The sequence below is a fragment of the Lepidochelys olivacea genome (assembly GCF_965140295.1).
Source record: "Lepidochelys olivacea isolate rLepOli2 genome assembly, chromosome: 1".
NCBI classification, from domain to species: domain Eukaryota; kingdom Metazoa; phylum Chordata; order Testudines; family Cheloniidae; genus Lepidochelys; species Lepidochelys olivacea.
Genome location: NC_140411.1, coordinates 316,209,799 through 316,228,401, shown reverse-complemented (window position 1 = coordinate 316,228,401; position 18,603 = coordinate 316,209,799). Strand labels below are relative to the sequence as shown.

The window sequence follows — 18,603 nt, the reverse complement described above, 5'->3', positions numbered from 1 at the left end:
GAACTATGGGCCCTGTACTGCTTTTCCTTCCTCAACAAAGCTCCTGAAGACGACAGGGATAAATTAGGTAAATATGGCCTTAACCCAAAACTATTGTGAATACATTAATATTCAGGCTATGAACAATTGTTTATGAGAACAATAGCTCAGTGTTAAGTCATCATGAGACCCTGGTGGAAATTGCTCATGGTCTTGGGGCAGGGAACCATGTGTAATCTACGCGAGTTCCCATTGTATCGTCACTAAAGAGACCAGGTCAATCTGTACCACAGGACAATGGAAACAATGGACATTTCTGAACAGACTGGCACCCTGTTTGATATGTCCAGTTTCACAATAATATCTGGCTCGGATCCAATCCTACTTAGCCCTGGTCTACACTATGAGTTTAGGTCAAATTTAGCAGCATTAGATCGATTTAACCCTGCACCCATCCACACAACAAAGCTATTTTTGTCAACTTAATGGGCTCCTAAAATCGACTAATATCCGACGAGGGGATTAGCACTGAAATAGACATCGCCAGGTTGAATTTGGGTTAGTGTGGACGCAATTAAACTGTATTGGACTCCAGGAGCTATCCAACAGTGGTCCATTGTGACCGCTCTGGACAGCACTCTGAACTTGGATGCACTGGCCAGGTAGACAGGAAAACCCCTGCGAACTTTTGAATTTCATTTCCTGTTTGGCCAGTGTGGAAAGCTGATCAGCACAGATGACCGTGCAGATATCAGCAAAGATGACCATGGAGTCCCAGAATTGCAAAAGAGGTCCAGCATGAACCGAATGGGAAGTACTGGATCTGATCACTGTATGGGGAGACGATTGCGTGCTATCAGAACTCCATTCCAAGAGATGAAATGCCAAAATATTTGAAAAAAAAAAATCTCCAAGGGCATGAAGGACAGAGGCTATCACAGGGACCCACAGCAGTGCCACGTGAAACTTAAGGAGCTTAGGCAAGCCTACCAAAAAACCCAAGAGGCAAAAGCCTGCTTGGGGTCAGAGCCCCAGACATGCTGCTTCTTGGATGAGCTACATGCAATTCTAGGGGGTGCCCCTACCACTGTAGGTGCCCCACCCCTGTACATGAACTCCTGCAAGGGTGGGGAGTCTCACGCAACAGGGACGAGGATTTTGGGGATGAGGAAGATGAGGGAGAGGTTGAAGATCGCTTGCCTGGTGTGCGCTGAGAAGCCATTCTCCCTGACAGCCAGGAGCTGTTTATCACCCGAGATCCAATACCCCTCCCAACCCGGGCTCCCAGACCTTGAAGGCAGAGAAGGCAGCTCTGGTGAGTGTACCTTTATAAATATAATACACGGTTTAAAAGCAAGCGTGTTTAATGATTACTTTGCCCTGAAGACTTGGGATGTATTTGTGGCCAGCACAGCTACTGGAAAAGTCTGTTCATGTATCTGGGGTTGGGGCGGAAATCTTCCAGGGACATCTCAATGAAGTTGTCCTGGAGGTACTCCCAAAGCCTTTGCAAAAGGTTTCTGGGGAGGACAGCCTTATTGCGTCCTCCACGGTAGGACACTTTACCACACCAGGCCAGTAGCATGTAGTCTGGAATCATTGCATAAGAAAGCATGGCAGCATGTGGTCCCGGTGTTTGCTGGCATTCAAGCAACATCCGTTCTTTATCTCTCTGTGTTATCCTCAGGAGAGTGATATCATTCATAGTCACCTAGTTGAAATAGGGGAGTTTTATTCAGGGAACATTCAGAGGTGGCCATTCCTGTTTGCCTGTGGCTGAAAAGAAATCATCCCTGCTGTTAGCCACGGGGTCGGGGGAGGGGTGAAGTGATCATCTCAGAGAATTGGGGGGGGGTAGTTGTGTTTGTGCTGCACATTAACCTGAAAACATCAGCCCTTCCTTTTAAATGGCCAGTGTGTCTTTTTCAATTTTAATCTCCCTTTTTTTCTCCCACAGCTGCAAATGTTTCAACGCTGGGACTAGCATCTCTGTCCCAGAGGCTAGCACAGATAAGAAGGTGAAAAAAAACGCACTCGCGATGAAGTGTTCTGAGCTCATGCAGTCCACCCAAACTGAAAGAGCCCAGCAGAATGAGTGGAGGCAGACAATGGCAGCGGCCAGGAAAGCACAAAATGAATGAGGACAGGAGGGATGCACGAGAGGATAGATGGCTGGAGCAACAGGAGAGGTGGCAACAGCATGATGAGAGGAGGCAGGATGCAATGCTGAGGCTACTGGAGGATCAAACTGATATGCTCTGGCATATGGTTGAGGTGCAGGAAAGGCACAGACCGCCACTGCAGCCCCTGTGTAATCAACCACCCTCCTCCCCAAGTACCATTGCCTCCTCACCCAGACACCCAAGAACATGGCAGGGCCTCTGGGCACCCAACCACTCCACCCCATAGGACTGCCCAAGCAACAGAAGGCTGGCATTCAATAAGTTTTGAAGTGCTGTGTGGCCTTGTCCTTCCCTCCTCCCCTACCCCACCTGGTGCTTCCCTCACCCCTCCCGGGCTACCTCGGCAGTTATCCCCCTATTTGTGTGACAAATTAAGAATGTTTCAAATTCATGCAATGACTTTATTGTCTCTGGAAGCGGTGATTGAAGTAGGGAGGGAAGGGTGGTTGGCTTACAGAGAAGTAGATGGAACCCAGGGGGTGGGTTTTCCTCAAGGAGAAACAAACAGAACTGTCACACTGTAGCCTGGTCAGCCATGAAACTGGTTTTCAAAGCTTCTCTGATGCGCAGCGTGCCCTGCTGTGCTCTAACTGCTCTGGTGTCTGGCTGCGTGTAATCAGCAGCCAGGTGATTTACCTCAACTTCCACCCCACCATAAATGTCTCCCCCCTTACTCTCAGATATTGTGGAGCACACAGCAAGCAGTAATAACAGTGGGAATATTGGTTTCGCTGAGGTCTAAGCGAGTCAGTAAACTGCGCCAGCGCGCCTTTAAACGTCCAAATGCACATTCTACCACCATTCTGCACTTGCTCAGCCTGTAGTTGAACAGCTCCTAACTACTGTCCAGGCTGCCTGTGTATGGCTTCATGAGCCATGGCATTAAGAGGTAGGCTGGGTCCCCAAGGATAACTATAGGCATTTCATCATCCCCAACGGTTATTTTCTGGTCTGGAAAGTAAATCCCTTCCTGCAGCTTTTGAAACAGACCAGAGTTCCTGAAGATGCAAGCATCATGTACCTTTCCTGGTCATCTCACATTGATGTTGGTGAAAGGTCCCTTGTGATTCACCAGTGCTTGCAGCATCATTGAAAAGTACCCCTTTTGGTTTATGTACTGGCTGCCTTGGTGTTCCAGTCCCAAGACAGGGATGTGTGTTCCGTCTATCGCCCCACCACAGTTAGGGAATCCCATTGCAGCAAAGCCATCCACTATAACCCACACATTTCCCAGAGTCACTACCCTTGGTAGCAGCAGCTCAGTGATTGCGTTGGCAACTTGGATCACAGCAGCCCCCACAGTAAATTTGCCCACTCCAAATTGATTCCCGACTGACCGGTAGCTGTTGCAAGCTTTCAGAGGGCTATTGCCACTCGCTTGTGAGCTATGAGGGCTGCTCTCATCTTGGTATTCTTGAGCTTCAGGGCAAGGGAAAGCAAGTCAAAGTTCCATGAAAGTACCCTTACGCATGCGAAAGTTTTGCAGCCACTGGGAATCATCCCAGACTTGCAACACTATGCGGTCCCACCAGTCTGTGCTTGTTTCACAGGGCCCACAATCTGCATTCCACAGCATGAGCCTGCCCCATTGCCACCAGGATGGCCAAATTGCCTGGGCCCGAGAAGTCTGTGTCCTTGTCCTCATCACTCTCGTCACCGCGCTGCCATCACCTCCTCGTCTGTTTTTGCAGGCTCTGGTTCTGCATATACTGCATGATAATGCCTGAGGTGTTTACAATGCTCATAACTGTCGAGGTGATCTGAGCGGGCTCCATGCTTGCCGTGGTATGGCGTCTGCAGGAGAGCAGAGTGGCAGCGGAAGCGGTCGTTCAATGACGATGGATTGCAGACCTACTGCACCGTCTGCTGCCAGGACACAACAGCTGAGCGGGCTGCACGCTTGCTGTTTTATGGCGAGACAAGAGCAGCGAGCATAGTTGCAGCGGAAGCGGCCCTGCGAGACCACCAGGAGAGCCAGAGAGCAGAGTGGAAGTAGAAGCAGTGGCTGATGACCTGCGAGATGGATTCAGGAGAGTAGAGTTGCAGTGGAAGTGGGAGCCCATGAGACAAAACATGGAGAAATTCGCTATCGAGACAAGAGCAGGAAAGCAGAGTGGCAGCGGAAGTGGTGGTTCGATGACAGTTAGCAGTCCTACTGCACCGTCTGCTGAAAGATCAGCAAGGATTTCACTGTTAAGCCAAGCTGGTCGCCTGCCATATTTACTAGTCTTTCTACGCATCAGGATGGTTTGTCCCTGTAACCTCAATAAGGATTCTTTAAAATATAGCCAGCTCTCCTGGACTCCTTTCCCCCTCATGTTATTCTCCCAGGGGATCCTGCCCATCAGTTCTCTGAGGGAGTCAAAGTCTGCTTTTCTGAAGTCCAGGGTCCGTATTCTGCTGCTCTCCTTTCTTCTCCTGGGCCCAGGTGCTGGGTTCAGGGAACCCAGCCTCACTCTCTTCTTCTCTCTCCTCCATCCTCCTGAGGAGTTGGGGGTGCTCAAGCCCAATGTGGGTTGCCCGAGGGGCAAAGATACGCCTCTGGGTCCCAGAGAAGTCCAGCCTGATTCCTGCCCCATGTGGTGCCCCCAGACCAGACCAGACCAGCTCTCTCCTCTCCCCCACCCAAAACATCTGCTCTATGAGCTCCCAGGACAGTGTCTGCTGCTGATGCTGTGCTGGTAGCAACATGAGGCCAGCCATAGAATGTTTGTGTATAATTATTATTTTGATATGCTGCCAAAACTTCCTGAGGAATGTAAGGGAGAGGAGAGGAGAAACAACAATTTTTAATCTCAGCAAAAGCTGATCAGAATGCCATGGGACAGGAAGAGGCACTTTGCTAGCCAAGGGCATTCTCCCTGCAGAACAACAAAGACCTGCTAGAAAGGAAGGCCATGAGAGCGTCTCAAAAAAAGGTTGCAAGAATCCTTTACAATGGAAATTTAAATATAGGGATCGCTAACAGTTTCCCCATAGCAATGCAGAAATGAATACATATATGGCCAAGTGCATCCAGGATCAATGCTTAGCTACCAAGATAGGTGCCTTAGTAATAATAATAAAATAATGGACTTTAGATAACAGAAAATTCACTGATAAAGAGAATATTTTCCTATTTGAATATAGCCAAATACGAATGTGAAACTAGGCATTCCACACAGAGTAGGTTTAGAAACACGCATTGAGCGCTCTAGCCTAATAGGAATATGAGTAAACTACATGGAGTGCCTGTCAGAAGACTGCAAGCATATTCCCCTAGTCTGCTGATGAATTAACCACAAGCTATTATTTCCATAACCATAAACAATGGCTTGCAGCCACAATAACTGAGTGTAACATGTGAACAAGTATAGGTAGTCAGGAATTTTCCAACAAAAATGGTTTTTCCATTGGAAAATGCCAATTCATCAAAAACTGAATGTTGTTTCTAAATGAAACTGTTCAGAATTTCCTTCCTGCAAGAAATTTCAAAACGTCTCATTTCCATTCCAAATCAGAACAAAAGCATTTTTCAAAATGTCGGAATTTCCCACAGAACAGAAATTCTGAGTTACAACCAGCTCTATAAAAATACTGTTGGCTTGAGGATATTCCCGCAATTCTCTCACTGTACTTGTATAACATGCAGTGCATGTTTCTCAGTGACACTAAGGCATCTTTACACCAAACTGGCAAAGAAAGGGGCCTTAACTAGGGAACTAGGGTGTGTGTGGGGGGGATAATATATGTCCATTTTAACGTTCCTTTACACTGGTGTAAAGATGTCTTAGTGTAAGTGAGAATGAGGCCCACAGTGCTTGCTAATTCTTCAAGAAAATAAGGGTCAAAAATAGCCAGCTGTGTCCATGGAGTTCAAGGATAGGCTGTACAGTGGTACTGCATCCACAAGGCAGTCTATTCCCTCAGGTGTCCTATGAAAAGCCCAGCAGAGCATAAAGCTGCCCTCCCTATCAGAAACCTCAAAGGAGGTCAGACGTGGGATCCACTGTATGGCCCTGTCTTGTGTAAACTGCCTGCAGCACAGCAAATCAAGCTGGCACAGGGAGGTATAGCTCTGGAACATCCCTGCACCAGTAGTAATGAATTGGGCCTATGAAGTGCACATATTTATAATAGTACAACAACAAAACATTAAAAGAACATTCAAGTTACAAAGTCAAGCACTCAAAAGTCACTTCCACTGGTGTGACTCACTTAATTTCAGTGGTTACTCCTGTCTTACATCAGGGTGAGATCAGAACTAGGACTAAATGCTTTAACTATGGATATTGTTCCAAAGTGCGTGTGCCTGGCTTTTGCTAGTTTTGTCCAGGCATCAGAGTTATGGATGGCAATAAATTCAAATTAAACATGTTGAAGCTGCCTTATTGATAGCAACTTCTGATAAATAACGCATACCAACCGCTGAGACTGAGTGGCGTATCCCAACAGAGTCACATGAAGACAGCTGTGCCTTGTTACACACCAGCACTGAAAATTTTGCCTTGGTTTGCGACATGAAGGAGACTTGTATCTGTTCTGCCCGGGCAGCAATTCTCATTTTCCAAGCTTTGAAAATGGGGAGAAAGGCTGTTATTTTTAAATGTAATCACTCACACAATGAATGACGTATGAGATACTATAACAGTAGATACCATGCTGTGCTAAAATAAAACCATTATCAGCTTGAATACCGTCAACTGTTATATCAATAGCTATCTTGATTTTGAACAGGTTATTATTTATCTTTACAAATACTTGATTAACTGTGGGAGCTTACAAATGGAAAACCTGCACTGTTAAATATTATTGATGCAATTCAGAGGATATAACAAGACCACAAGCTTTACTCGATGAGAGAGGTTGTAGTCTAGTGGTTAATTTAATTTAATATAATTATTAATGTGTCATTTTAATTTAATAAAATAAAGTTATTTACCTGGGAAATTCCCATGAGCAAATGGGCATCGAACCCAAGAGCCTTGCTTGGTTGTAAACTGAAAATAAAGAAAGCTGTTAGAAGAACAGAATTTTGAAGTTTGAACTTGTGGCTATAGATCCAGCTAAAGCCAGCCACTGAATTCCAGAAAGCAGCAAAAGAATTATTCACAGCTTAACCTCCCACGTTATGCTCCAAGCTCTGATACTCGCTAAGGGCCAAATTCTGCAAACATTTATGCAAGTGTTTAACTTTACGTTCCTATGCAGTCCCACTGACTTAGAAAATCCGTTGCTTAAAAGCATTTTAAAAACAACAATAGGGAGCCCTATACTGACTTCATTGGCTATTTTGCCTGAACAGCAGCAGTATGATTTGGTCCAGGGATGCATAGTATTCAAAGAATTCACCATTACTCAAGTACATAAAGTTAAACACATGCTTGAGTGCTTGCAGCATGAGGGCATAAAACGTTCTATTCTGCTTTTTAGTATTGTCAGCTTAAAGCTGTGCCGTAACCATTCCTATCTCTTAGGGAACAGTAACTATCCTGATTTCTTCCCCTTAATGAATATTGTTTTGTTTTTATCTTGAGTCATATTTCTTTTATTGGCTGTTAGTTTTATTATTCTATTTTATGGCCTTGATACTATCAATCATTAAAGCTGCATATGGTAAATGTTCATGATGATACTGGAAACATGTCAAATCGCACCTCATTTTGTATTTCACTGCAAACTCAAAAGTCAGACCAGGTCCACTATTAGGACTGGAAACTTTTCCAGTGTGGATGTAGAATCCAACAAAGCCACACTTGGGTGTGGACTCAGGTGAACACTAGGCAAATATTCATATGATTTAATGTAATTTGGTTCAGCTTTACCTATGAAATTCTTATGAGGGTTGGAGAGACACTGAGTCTGGAGTTTTGGTATTTTTCAGTGTCTCAAGCGCTATTTCTCTCATCTGCAGTTGAACACTTGGAATACTGGCTTTGAGGACCTGATTCTGACCTCCCTTCCATTACTTTGATATTGGTGTATTTCCACTGATTCCCATAGGGTTACTTCCAGTTTGCACCAGCATGAATGAGAGGAGTCTTGAATTCTGTGTGCTTTATTTTCCATAGCTTTCTACCTTGCCTAGCGATTTACATCTGTGTAAAGTCTGTATAAAATACTACCCAAACAGAAGCACAGAGCTGCACACCCACTTTGCCCAGGTGTCCATAACTACACACTGCAATGGAGAATCAGGCCCTGAATTTTAATTTCAGTTCTGGTGGCAGGAATAGGTACTAAAGTCCTTCTTTGTAACAGCAGGGAAAACAGAACAAATGAATGGCAATATACATTGCTTTTTATCTACATCTTCTCATTCTCAAATTTGCCGTATTGTAAAAGCACATTTCTATTAGCCATGTTATGCCATCAGCTTTAAAGCCCATTAAAATAAAAAAATTGATGCCAGAATATGGTCCCATATGAGCCATTTTTCATATCTGACATTTTATTGACTTCCTTAACACAACATCCTCCTATTCTAATATTTCATATTAAATATTTCTAAATATTTCTAATATTCTAATATTTCTTATTCCTATTTTCTTTTCATGGGTTATATGGTAAGGAGTATTCTTCCAAAAGATTTATGATGCATCTTTTGTAGCTGATACCTGCAAAATGAGGAGGGATGGTGTAAATGGTTAATCTACAAAAAAAGCAATTTACCTTCATGCAAAGTCTTGGATGAGTGTCTACACGGGAATATTTTACCTGCTTGAAAAAGAGAGTGCACAGAATTAGTCAGCTTTACAAACCAGTATCAACAGAAAGAACAAACCACTGAGCTGCAAACACTTGTACAATTGATGTATTAGAAAAGGAACTGAAGGTGTTCTCTTTTTTTAAAATGTGTCAATCAGTTAATCACATAGAGCAATTTAATTATAATGGACCAATCACTACCTTCAGTGGGAGTTTTCACTGAATACAAAGGTACCAGGATTTAATCTGGTAATACCTAGCATGAGTATAGCATGTCTCATTTTCAAATCACATTACAAACAACTAGTTAATTTTGAAGTGAAATGTAGTTAATTTTTTTATAGTATGTTTTATACAATGGGTCATACTCTACCCTCTTAATTAAATAGGAATTCCTATGATGTCAATGGGAGATTTGTGCAAACACGAGAATATGACCCATTGAATCTAAACCTAATTGATTTGGTCATGACTTGCTTTCTTTAATTCAATAACAAACCGATTACACAGCTCTTGTTGTTTCAAGCATGTGCTGAAGTCCCGCTGACTTCAGTTAGGACTTCACACATGCTTAAAGTTCAGCATGCGCTTAAGTACCCTTCCAGAAAAGGTTGTTTTTCAGAATCGAGGCCTCAGTTTTTTTTTAAAAAGGGGCCACATCCTTCAAAGACTCATTCAAGTGAGTGACCCTTACTCATGTAAGTAATCCTATTGAAACGAGTGGAAGTGCTCGTGTAGTAAGGGCTTTGTGCCCAGGTAACAGCTTGCAGTGTCATGACCTAAGTTTGATTTCTATGCCGTAGACAGTTTGAGGACAATGTGAAGAATGTCATTGGCTGCACTTCTGTACCCAGACCATGTCCACAACTCAGCTCAAATCCCTTTATAAAGAAAAGAGAAAGAGAAAGAAAAAAAAAGGGGGGGGGGAATGCACCCTGCGTTTGAACACTAAAATTAGCCCAATAGCAACAATGGGGAAAGCGTTAAGTGAAAATACAAAATTCACTAGGGCATTTTTATTTTAATATTTATCTTCTGGTGGCAAATCCATTGTCCGTTTGAATGCTGGGTAATTTTACATGACAATTGCCAAGCATAGCAAACTTAGGCCTTTATTCTGCAAAGACTTGTACTGTAAGCACACAAGAAGTCCCACTGGGACCACTGACATGTGTGACATTAAGCATGCATGTGTTTGTGGATCAGGGCTTTATTAAAAGCTAGACATCAGGACAATTGTAAAGGCTGAATAATCACTAACCACCCGGCCAGGATATCATACGATTGGCTTAACAATTATGAGACTTAAAAATTAAGAATTTGTGGTTCTTTTTATTTGCCTTCTGGTGTTACAGTCTTTAGGTGTCACATTTTCAATCTTTTCTCCACAACCATCAGAGATAGAACCTTACTTTTTTTTAAAAAAATGAAAGCTGAGATTCTTGTCTAACCATATGAATCCAGAATCTGGGGCTTTAGGAAAAGCACTCAGTATCACAAGACTCATGATTAAATCACAAGAGTTGGCAACACTGCTGAGTTATAAATTCTCTTAGTTCTGAAAATAACTTTTCAGAAAGGATCAAGCCACCCACAATTTCAAGGAGACTGATTCTTATTTACACTAAGGCTCTTTACACAAGTCTGGGAGTGCAACTGTACCTTAAAGTGGGTACAAATGCTAAGGTGCCATTACACTTTCAGTGTGAAGGTTTCAGAGTAACAGCCATGTTAGTCTGTATTAGCAAAAAGAAAAGGAGTACTTGTGGCACCTTAGAGACTAACCAATTTATTTGAGCATAAGCTTTCGTGAACTCACGAAAGCTTATGCTCAAATAAATTGGTTAGTCTCTAAGGTGCCACAAGTACTCCTTTTTTTTTTTTTTTTTTTTTACTTTCAGTGTGGTGTAAAGGGGCTTTGCTGTACATGAAAATCAAGCCACAGTTATTTTAGGAAACAAAAAAAATTGTTTTCAGCAAAAATTTCTAGGTTCACAAGAATTTCTACCATGAAACCATTTTATCAACAGCATGTATTCAGTTCTCTGAATAACTCATGCTGTTATTATACAATAACAAACTGACTGCTGTATAAGAACCTGTGTAGATAGGATAGAACAGAAACAAGTATTTGCAACTGCCCTTATTCCATATCCTAGCTACTTATGTTATGCATTGGATTTAGGATATCACCCTTAGTCTTACAGTCCTAATGACACTAAATAATGCTTACTTTCTCTGGAGCTGTAGTTGATGCGTTTTGTAGATCTACACATTGGTCATTCGACTGTGTTAACCTGCATAGGTTAACAGTGACGTGCACGGGACAGGCTGGTTTCCAGGCCAGTGTTTGTGTGGCTGAATTATATACAATGTTATCCCACAGTGCCTTTGTATCTATGCACAAACAGTAGAAGCATTTTTTGAGATCAATTAAATGAATCTAAATGGTATTGAAACAAAAAAAATTCATGCATCAGCACTTAAAATAAAACCTAAGGACCAGCTTCTCCTTTCCCTGGCCCTTTGGGTAATCATTTCCACCCATGCAACCTTGGCTCAATCAGAATGGAAGACTTTTTCACGCACTTTAACTGTAAATGACTATGCAAGAGGGCATGGTAGTGGTAAATTAGACTCACTCTATAGAGAGCAAATAAACTCAGAGGTGGAGTTCTAGGGCTCTGAATAATGATTAGAGATAAGTGAATAATTCACACAAGTAAACTGATCTGCATAATTAGCTTCTTTTTCTCTTCCCTGAGCATCACAAGCAGACTGCAATTTCACAGATTTATTCAACTTATTTTCGGGGGAGGGGGAAGGTGTGCGTGCTTTCTGGTTTGCAAACAGTGTACTGAACACTCACTGTTGAAAACTGGAGCTGTCTTAATTATTTGCGATTGGTTTTGTTCCCTGATTGGATGAATGTGGAAGAATTTCCAGCATGCAAATTTAAAATTGTAATTCTGCAAATATTCATGTAAGCAACTTGGAAATTTGGATTTGTCTAATACCTAATAAGAGGAAAATATATTTCTGCAAGTAGGTACATCAGTAAAACTAGGTCCTTTGAATGTTCACAAAAAAGTGAACACAAGCATGACCAGCATCATGGGAGATGTGATCTAGCTGAGAAGCCCAGCCTATAGGGGACATGAGATACCTGAACTACAACTTCCCATGAATCATAGAATATCAGGGTTGGAAGGGACCTCAGGAGGTCATCTAGTCCAATCCCGTGCTCAAAGCAGGGCCAATCCTCAATTTTTGCCCCAGATCCCTAAATGGCCCCCTCAAGGATTGCACTCACAACCCTGGGTTTAGCAGGCCAATGCTCAAACCACTGAGCTATCCCTTCCCCCAGCAGTGCCTGAGGAGTACACAGTTTAATGCTGAATTGACTCAGAACAAAAAAATTTTGATATTTCCTAATCAAAACCTTTCAGAACTGTTTGTTCTGCCAAGAGTTTTGGTATTCTGACTTTTTGTCCTGGTTTGAGATAAAAGCGTATGTTGAAGTATGAGAATTTCCTGCAGGACAGAAACCCTTCACCACACAAAATAATAAAAACCTATTTCATTTTCAGTTGTTACCACTCCCGCAAGCCAGATTGTGACTTCAGTGGAAGCACCTGTGTGAGTAACTGCTCACCCAAGGAAGAGGTTTGCAATCAGGCTCACAGTCTGCAAATAATTTTACATTTATTATCGGCTTCCTATTTATTAATGCACCAGATTCAAGCTCTACATTCTTTAAACCACTACACGTTTTCCTTCACATCATCTCCTACTCCCACTCAGGTTTCCTCTGCTCCTCCCTATTAACTACTCCCACACTCAGTTCGTCCTCTTCCTTTATCCACCCTTTACATTTGCAACAGCCTCCTCCTTCTTGTCTGCCAGGCCCCTGCCTTCAAATACTTCCTTAAAGCCAACTTTCTTCATGAACCCTTCCCAAAACTGAGCTCCAAGCTGTTTCATTCTGGCCTCCTTGTGCTTGAATTAAGAAACAAAAATTATATTAGTAGAGCCAAATTCTGCTCCCATTTACACAATTTTGATATCAATAGAGTAACTTAGCATTTATGTTGGCGTGAACTGAGAGCACAATTTGGCCTATTAGAAAAAAATAGGACGAAAAATATACATAGTAATACCTCATTTTAAAAATTATTTTCTATATTACAAATAAAAACTGTCACTGCTTAAAATGGAGCAATCCAAGCAGTGTCATTTTATATACAAGCACATTTAAGGAGATGGTACATGTCAGGAACTGACTAATAATACTCTGCCATGCAATAATTACAATCTACTTGCCATTTTTAAAAGGGCAAAGTTGTGTCCTCCTTGCATCTGGGATCGCCGACCAACCCTGCAACCCAAAGAATTGCCATTAGCTAGTCAATTATATTCTCAAATCTGCTATTTTTGAGGCAGTTCAACCCACATATTCAAAGTCAGAACACATCAAAACATCCCAGCCAAAGATGTGTCACAATAGCTGTTGGATTATTCTGGTTTTCTTTCATATTTTCCATAATTGAATGTCTATGTTTGGATTTTCATTTAATTTACTTGACATTCCAATTTAAGTTTTATTAGTAGCAAACTCTTTTAAATTCCTGAAGTGACACAATATCATTTCTAATATGTAACACTGTTGATTTATAAATTTTGGGTCCCAAGCCTACTCACGTTTAAGGCAATGGGTGTTTTGCCATTGATTTCAATGAGTTTAGGACAGACCCTAGACCTTTTTACTGATAACCAATTGAACACTTATGCATGTGCGTAGTTCCACTGGCTTCATTATTTAAGCATGTGCGCAAGCTGAAACTATGCAATTGCAGACTGGAAATAAGGCATACATTGTTAACATGAGGATAATTAACCACTGGCCAATTTACCAAGGGCAGTGATGGATTCTTCAGCACTTACAATTATTAAATCAAGATTGGATGTTTCTTCTAAAAGATCTGCTATAGGAGTTATCTGGGGAAAGTTCTATGGCCCGTGTTATACAGGAGGTCAGATGAGAATGATCTCAGTGGTCCTTTCTGGCCTTGGAATCTATGAATCTAAGTGTCTGCAGGCTCATGGACATAGAATCCAATCGCTGCAGTTTCTAAGCACCTAAGTTTCTAAGTTTCTCACTGATTTGCTAAGTCTGGCTCAGAATCTGGCCATTCATACTACAGAATTTGCTGTAAAGAGATTGGCAGGAATAATGCACTTTTGGTGATCGCCTTTATTTAAGGCTGAGATAGATGCTGAAGGTTATCAAAATATTTTACCTCAATGCAGAGACAAGGCAGTAACTGGGAATATTGCAAAGAAGTTGACTTCAAAGACTCCTTCCTTTTTATCTGAAATTAAATAGAATTACTGGACTCACCATCTTCTATGCAGTAGCTGGCTTTCAATGAAACTACATATAAAAAGATTAGGCCAGATCGTACAAACACATAAATACGAGTAACATTACTCATGTTACTCATTACTAAGAGTAGTCCCACTAAATTCAAATGAGAAAAGACTCCCAGCCTGTAATAAATTCTTACTCACCAAAGCAAATGACCCCACGTCTTCACAGGTAAACCATTTGTGACATAAACGAACATAATAGTCTTGGTCTTGAAGAAAGTCTGATACATTCACAGATATGGTTTTCCTCGCCCTGTCCACATTATAATCCAACTTCCCAGCTGAGATAAGAACAAAATAAACACATTAAATTATTATACATAGGTTCCTAGTTACGTTGTCAATCACTGATTTTTTGTGTTTATTCCCCCTCATATTGATACATTTGATTTCATTCAATGTATATTTAAGTCCTCACAAATATGCTCTTCTTTTATGCTACTTAATGATTTTCATGAGATTGAAGTTCAGTGTTAGTTAAAAAAAAATTAAACTAACAGTTATCAGGCCAAGATAGCTGTTACTGTCCCTTAACAGCGTTTCCATCTGTAAATTCTAGAACTTGAAGAATCTAGTCATGGGTTATTCCCCCTGCCTGTCTCTCCCGAAACTGATTATGGCTAGAAAATATTAAATTTAAAAAAGATGTGCAGCTTTCTCTTAGACCAAAAGCATGTTTTACTTTCTGAACAAAATCTTTTATTGCCAAGCCTCCACGGGCCAGGATAGCTGGCTGTTGGGTAAGTTAATTTCAGTCTAGCTGTGGGGTCCTCTATGGTGGTCTAACTAGGAATCTTCCCGGCCCTTGCAACTATGGTCCAAGATGCACAGAAGTCTGGGGTTTTTTAATATATATTTGCAAATATTAGCATATGAGTGGGAGCATAGTGAGCAGAGTGGTGGCACAAGTAACTTTTTCCTGATACTCAGTCTAAAAATGTCTTTGAATAACAACTCCTATGTATACTTCTTGTGGTCTTTGTCAAAGCTGCACACATCATTGAGAAAAGAAATATTTGTTGTAGCAGCATCAATCTGCTACATGGCTTGAGGGATGAGGATTTTGCACAATGGCTCAGCTCTGGCACTAGAATGTGTTTGTCTGGTTTCTTGGATGATAGTACAGTCTATCAACTGAAATAGGGCTTAGATTCCTCTGTAGAACCTTTGCAGCCTGTAGTTTGGCACTAGAGCTGAAAAATTAGGCAACAGAAAAATAATGCAGTTTTCACAAAATCCAAATTTTCCCATGAGAAAATTACTACAAAAAATTGTCAGGAAAATATAAATGAAATATTTTGATTTGGGTCAGTTGGGCCCAAATCAGAATATTTTGTTTTGTTGAACTGATCTGAAACATTTAGTTTCAAATCAGTTCAACAAAACATTGAACTACATTTTCGTATCAGCACACTGCCTTATGAGAGTTAACTCTCTTATGGGCTGGGCTCCCCAGAAGAATTCATCTCCCATAATGCAATGCAGATTTCTCTCTGACTGAGCTGCCTGGTACATCAGAGGAGTCACAGGACTCTAGGTGCATCATGGGAGGGATAGCCAGGGAGCCTTGCCCATGAAAGAATGAGGCATCAGGCTCCCAAACAACGACTGCCATGAGGCAATGCACCACTATATGCTTCTTCAGTTCAATAAACTAACACAAAACATTTCAATTTTGGGAATGTAAATAATGTTTTCTTTTGATCAAAAATGTCAAAATGAAACAGTTTTGATAGTTTCAGATCAGTTTTTCAGAATTTCTGTTCTGCAAACAAAATTTATTTGTTCACAAGGACAAAAACAAATGTTGAAATGTCTGGCTTTCTGGCTGGACAGACATTCCAAATTTTGCTTAGCTATAGTTGGGGCATAGGGACTTTGTTGGTTGCATCAGGAACCAGGTATATTAGAATTTAACAAGGACATCCTACCTGCTGCTTTTAATTATTCATTGTGTTACATTGTTCAGCGTAAAGTTGGAGCTTTGGTCTTCCAATCATTTGTGTCCATTCATTCATTTAAAGAATGGTATTGATAAACTCCACATTGTCCACTATACATTCTACAAGAAGCTGACCACCTAGTGAAAATACTGCATGTCTCTGAGGGGAACATAAAACTTTTTGGTGGTGATGGAGGGCTATGGAGGTGGAAATTAATAGACACACGTCAAAGGATAAAAATTTAAAAAACAGGTCTATCCTCAATAGGGTTGGTTTTTAAGGCTATCACCCTTGACACTGCCCCTTGAAGCCCTCTCTCTTTAAAATTACACTTTGAAGCAAATGGGTATTGTTGGCACATGTGATTTTCATTAAACTTTATTCACTGTGCACACATGATTAAATTTCCATTGCCCTTTAAGGAGCCAGCATATGCTAAACTCTTGCCCCCCTTTTTGTTGGTAATGGCATTATATGGTAAGTTCTTTGTTTACATGATCATATAGCACTTGACACAGGGTTATGCCATGTAGGAAATAGTTATTTTATAAACATGCATTAACCACACTGAAAGTATAGAACAATTTAATATACTAACTGTAGTAGATAAATATGCAAGAGATCCCTTGTCGTGTGGATCTACCATAAGACTTTACGGGGAGTTGCGGGTGCTCATTTTTTAAAATGTGTTTCTTTCCCCTGTTGCTGTGTGAAAGACCCACACCAACAACAGGAGAAACTGACTGATTGACAATATAGAGGAAATTGTGAACCTAGCTGTATACAAAGTTCTGTCAAATGTTCAAACTACAAAATCACAGAAAATGCTGGGTTTTCCTCTAAGCTCTTCCAGTTATAACCATCCTAAGTGTTACTTGTAAGAATAGTAGGTAGAAAAATATTCAGCATGATTTTTTAAATTGGCCATATCCCTTTAAATAGAAAGGGACCTTTCCTGTAGTCTGTACACTCCAGCAATAGTCACTATAAATTTAACTGATGTCAGTAGGAATACTCCCATGCTAGTTAAAGTCTGCAGCAGAGGTCCCTGAGTGTATACCTGGAGGCCAAACCTGTGTGTGTAAGATTTAATATTAAACAAAGTGTTAACCCCACTTTATCTACAGTTTCCAAGTCAATGTGCCCAAACCCTTACATTTGGCAGAATACCCCATGCTCTACCAATTGTATAATTTTTGTTGATAACAGTTGGAAATGCAGAAAATATTATAGATATACAGGTATAGACATAACAGGGAATGGTCCATTGGAATATTTGGCAGCTGTAAAATATTTATCCATCTTGATTGCTTGACTGTATGCAACTGTACAAGCACAATGACAATGTGATGCATGTGTTTTATGTCCATTGACGCTCAGCTCACCAAAACAGACTGGAATATGTTTTCCCACATCATTGTTCCTGCAATCTGCAAAATATAGAACAAGAGTTTTCAGCAGTGTTGAGATAACTATATACCTATAAGAAATCTATCTGGTATTTATGGGGCTTTCATCACCATAGTCCTGAGCACCTCCTAGAAGGAAATTGCTCTAATGCACTTGAGGATCATCCCCCTGTTCTGTTTGTTGGTTTGTTTTTGAAGGCAGAACATGTATGTCCAGTACAAAAAGTCATAGAAGATAATGGCACATAGAAAGTGCTTCCTTCCTTCTCACGCACTGATCACTTCACACTAGTATTAAGGAAGTTCTCGCCAGTTTGGGCTTTCTCTCTCTCTCACTACAAATGTTCATGAGAACCTTACACAAATTTGCAATCTGGGCTGTTACACCACATTTCTTTATCCATTGTTACCTGCAATTAATTTAAGACATTCCTCCCTAGTTTCCCAACATAATTTATCTTATACAAATGTTTGTGAACATTTTTCATGCTGCTTTCCTCTTAGGTTTATTGTTATGAGAAATGAAACTTCCTAGGAAGTTTGCCCAACATAAAGGTCAATTTAGACCCGGAGCCACCTGCGGCTCTGCAGAAGTTAATATGCGGCTCCTTGTATAGACACCGACTCCGGGACTGGAGCTACAGGCGCCAACTTTCCAGTGTGCCGGGGGGTGCTCACTGCTCAACCCCTGGCTCTGCCGCAGGCCCTGCCCCCGCTCCACTCCTTCCTGCCCCCTCCCCTGAGCTTACCATGCCCTTGCTCCTCCCACCCCCCAGAGCCTTCTGCATGCCACAAAAGAACTGATCAGGAGGTGTGGGGAGGAATGGGGAGGCACTGATCAGCAAGGCTGCCAGTGGGCAGGAGGTGCTGGGAGCTGATGGGGGCAGGGGGATGCTGACATATTACTGTGGCTTTTCATCAATGTACATTAGTAAATTCTGGCTCCTTCTCAAACTGAGGTTGGCCACCCCT

At 41.5% G+C, this 18,603-nt stretch overlaps 1 protein-coding gene across 4 annotated transcripts in view; it reads right to left on the bottom strand.

The window, feature by feature from the left end:
- Positions 1-18,603, bottom strand: part of IL17REL (interleukin 17 receptor E like) — a 77,410-nt gene that overhangs the window by 8,236 nt on the left and 50,571 nt on the right. For 2 of the 4 annotated variants that reach the window (XM_084613577.1, XM_084613579.1), the window contains exons 6-13: positions 17,608-17,652; positions 14,421-14,560; positions 14,150-14,221; positions 13,173-13,227; positions 11,083-11,246; positions 8,814-8,861; positions 7,084-7,141; positions 6,568-6,713 (exon numbers count right to left, since the gene is read on the bottom strand). In XM_084613577.1, coding sequence (XP_084469703.1) covers positions 6,568-6,713; positions 7,084-7,141; positions 8,814-8,861; positions 11,083-11,246; positions 13,173-13,227; positions 14,150-14,221; positions 14,421-14,560; positions 17,608-17,652 — 728 coding nt within the window. The remainder of the gene's footprint in view (positions 1-6,567; positions 6,714-7,083; positions 7,142-8,813; positions 8,862-11,082; positions 11,247-13,172; positions 13,228-14,149; positions 14,222-14,420; positions 14,561-17,607; positions 17,653-18,603) is intronic. The other 2 variants (XM_084613578.1, XM_084613580.1) reach the window with 2 other exon arrangements.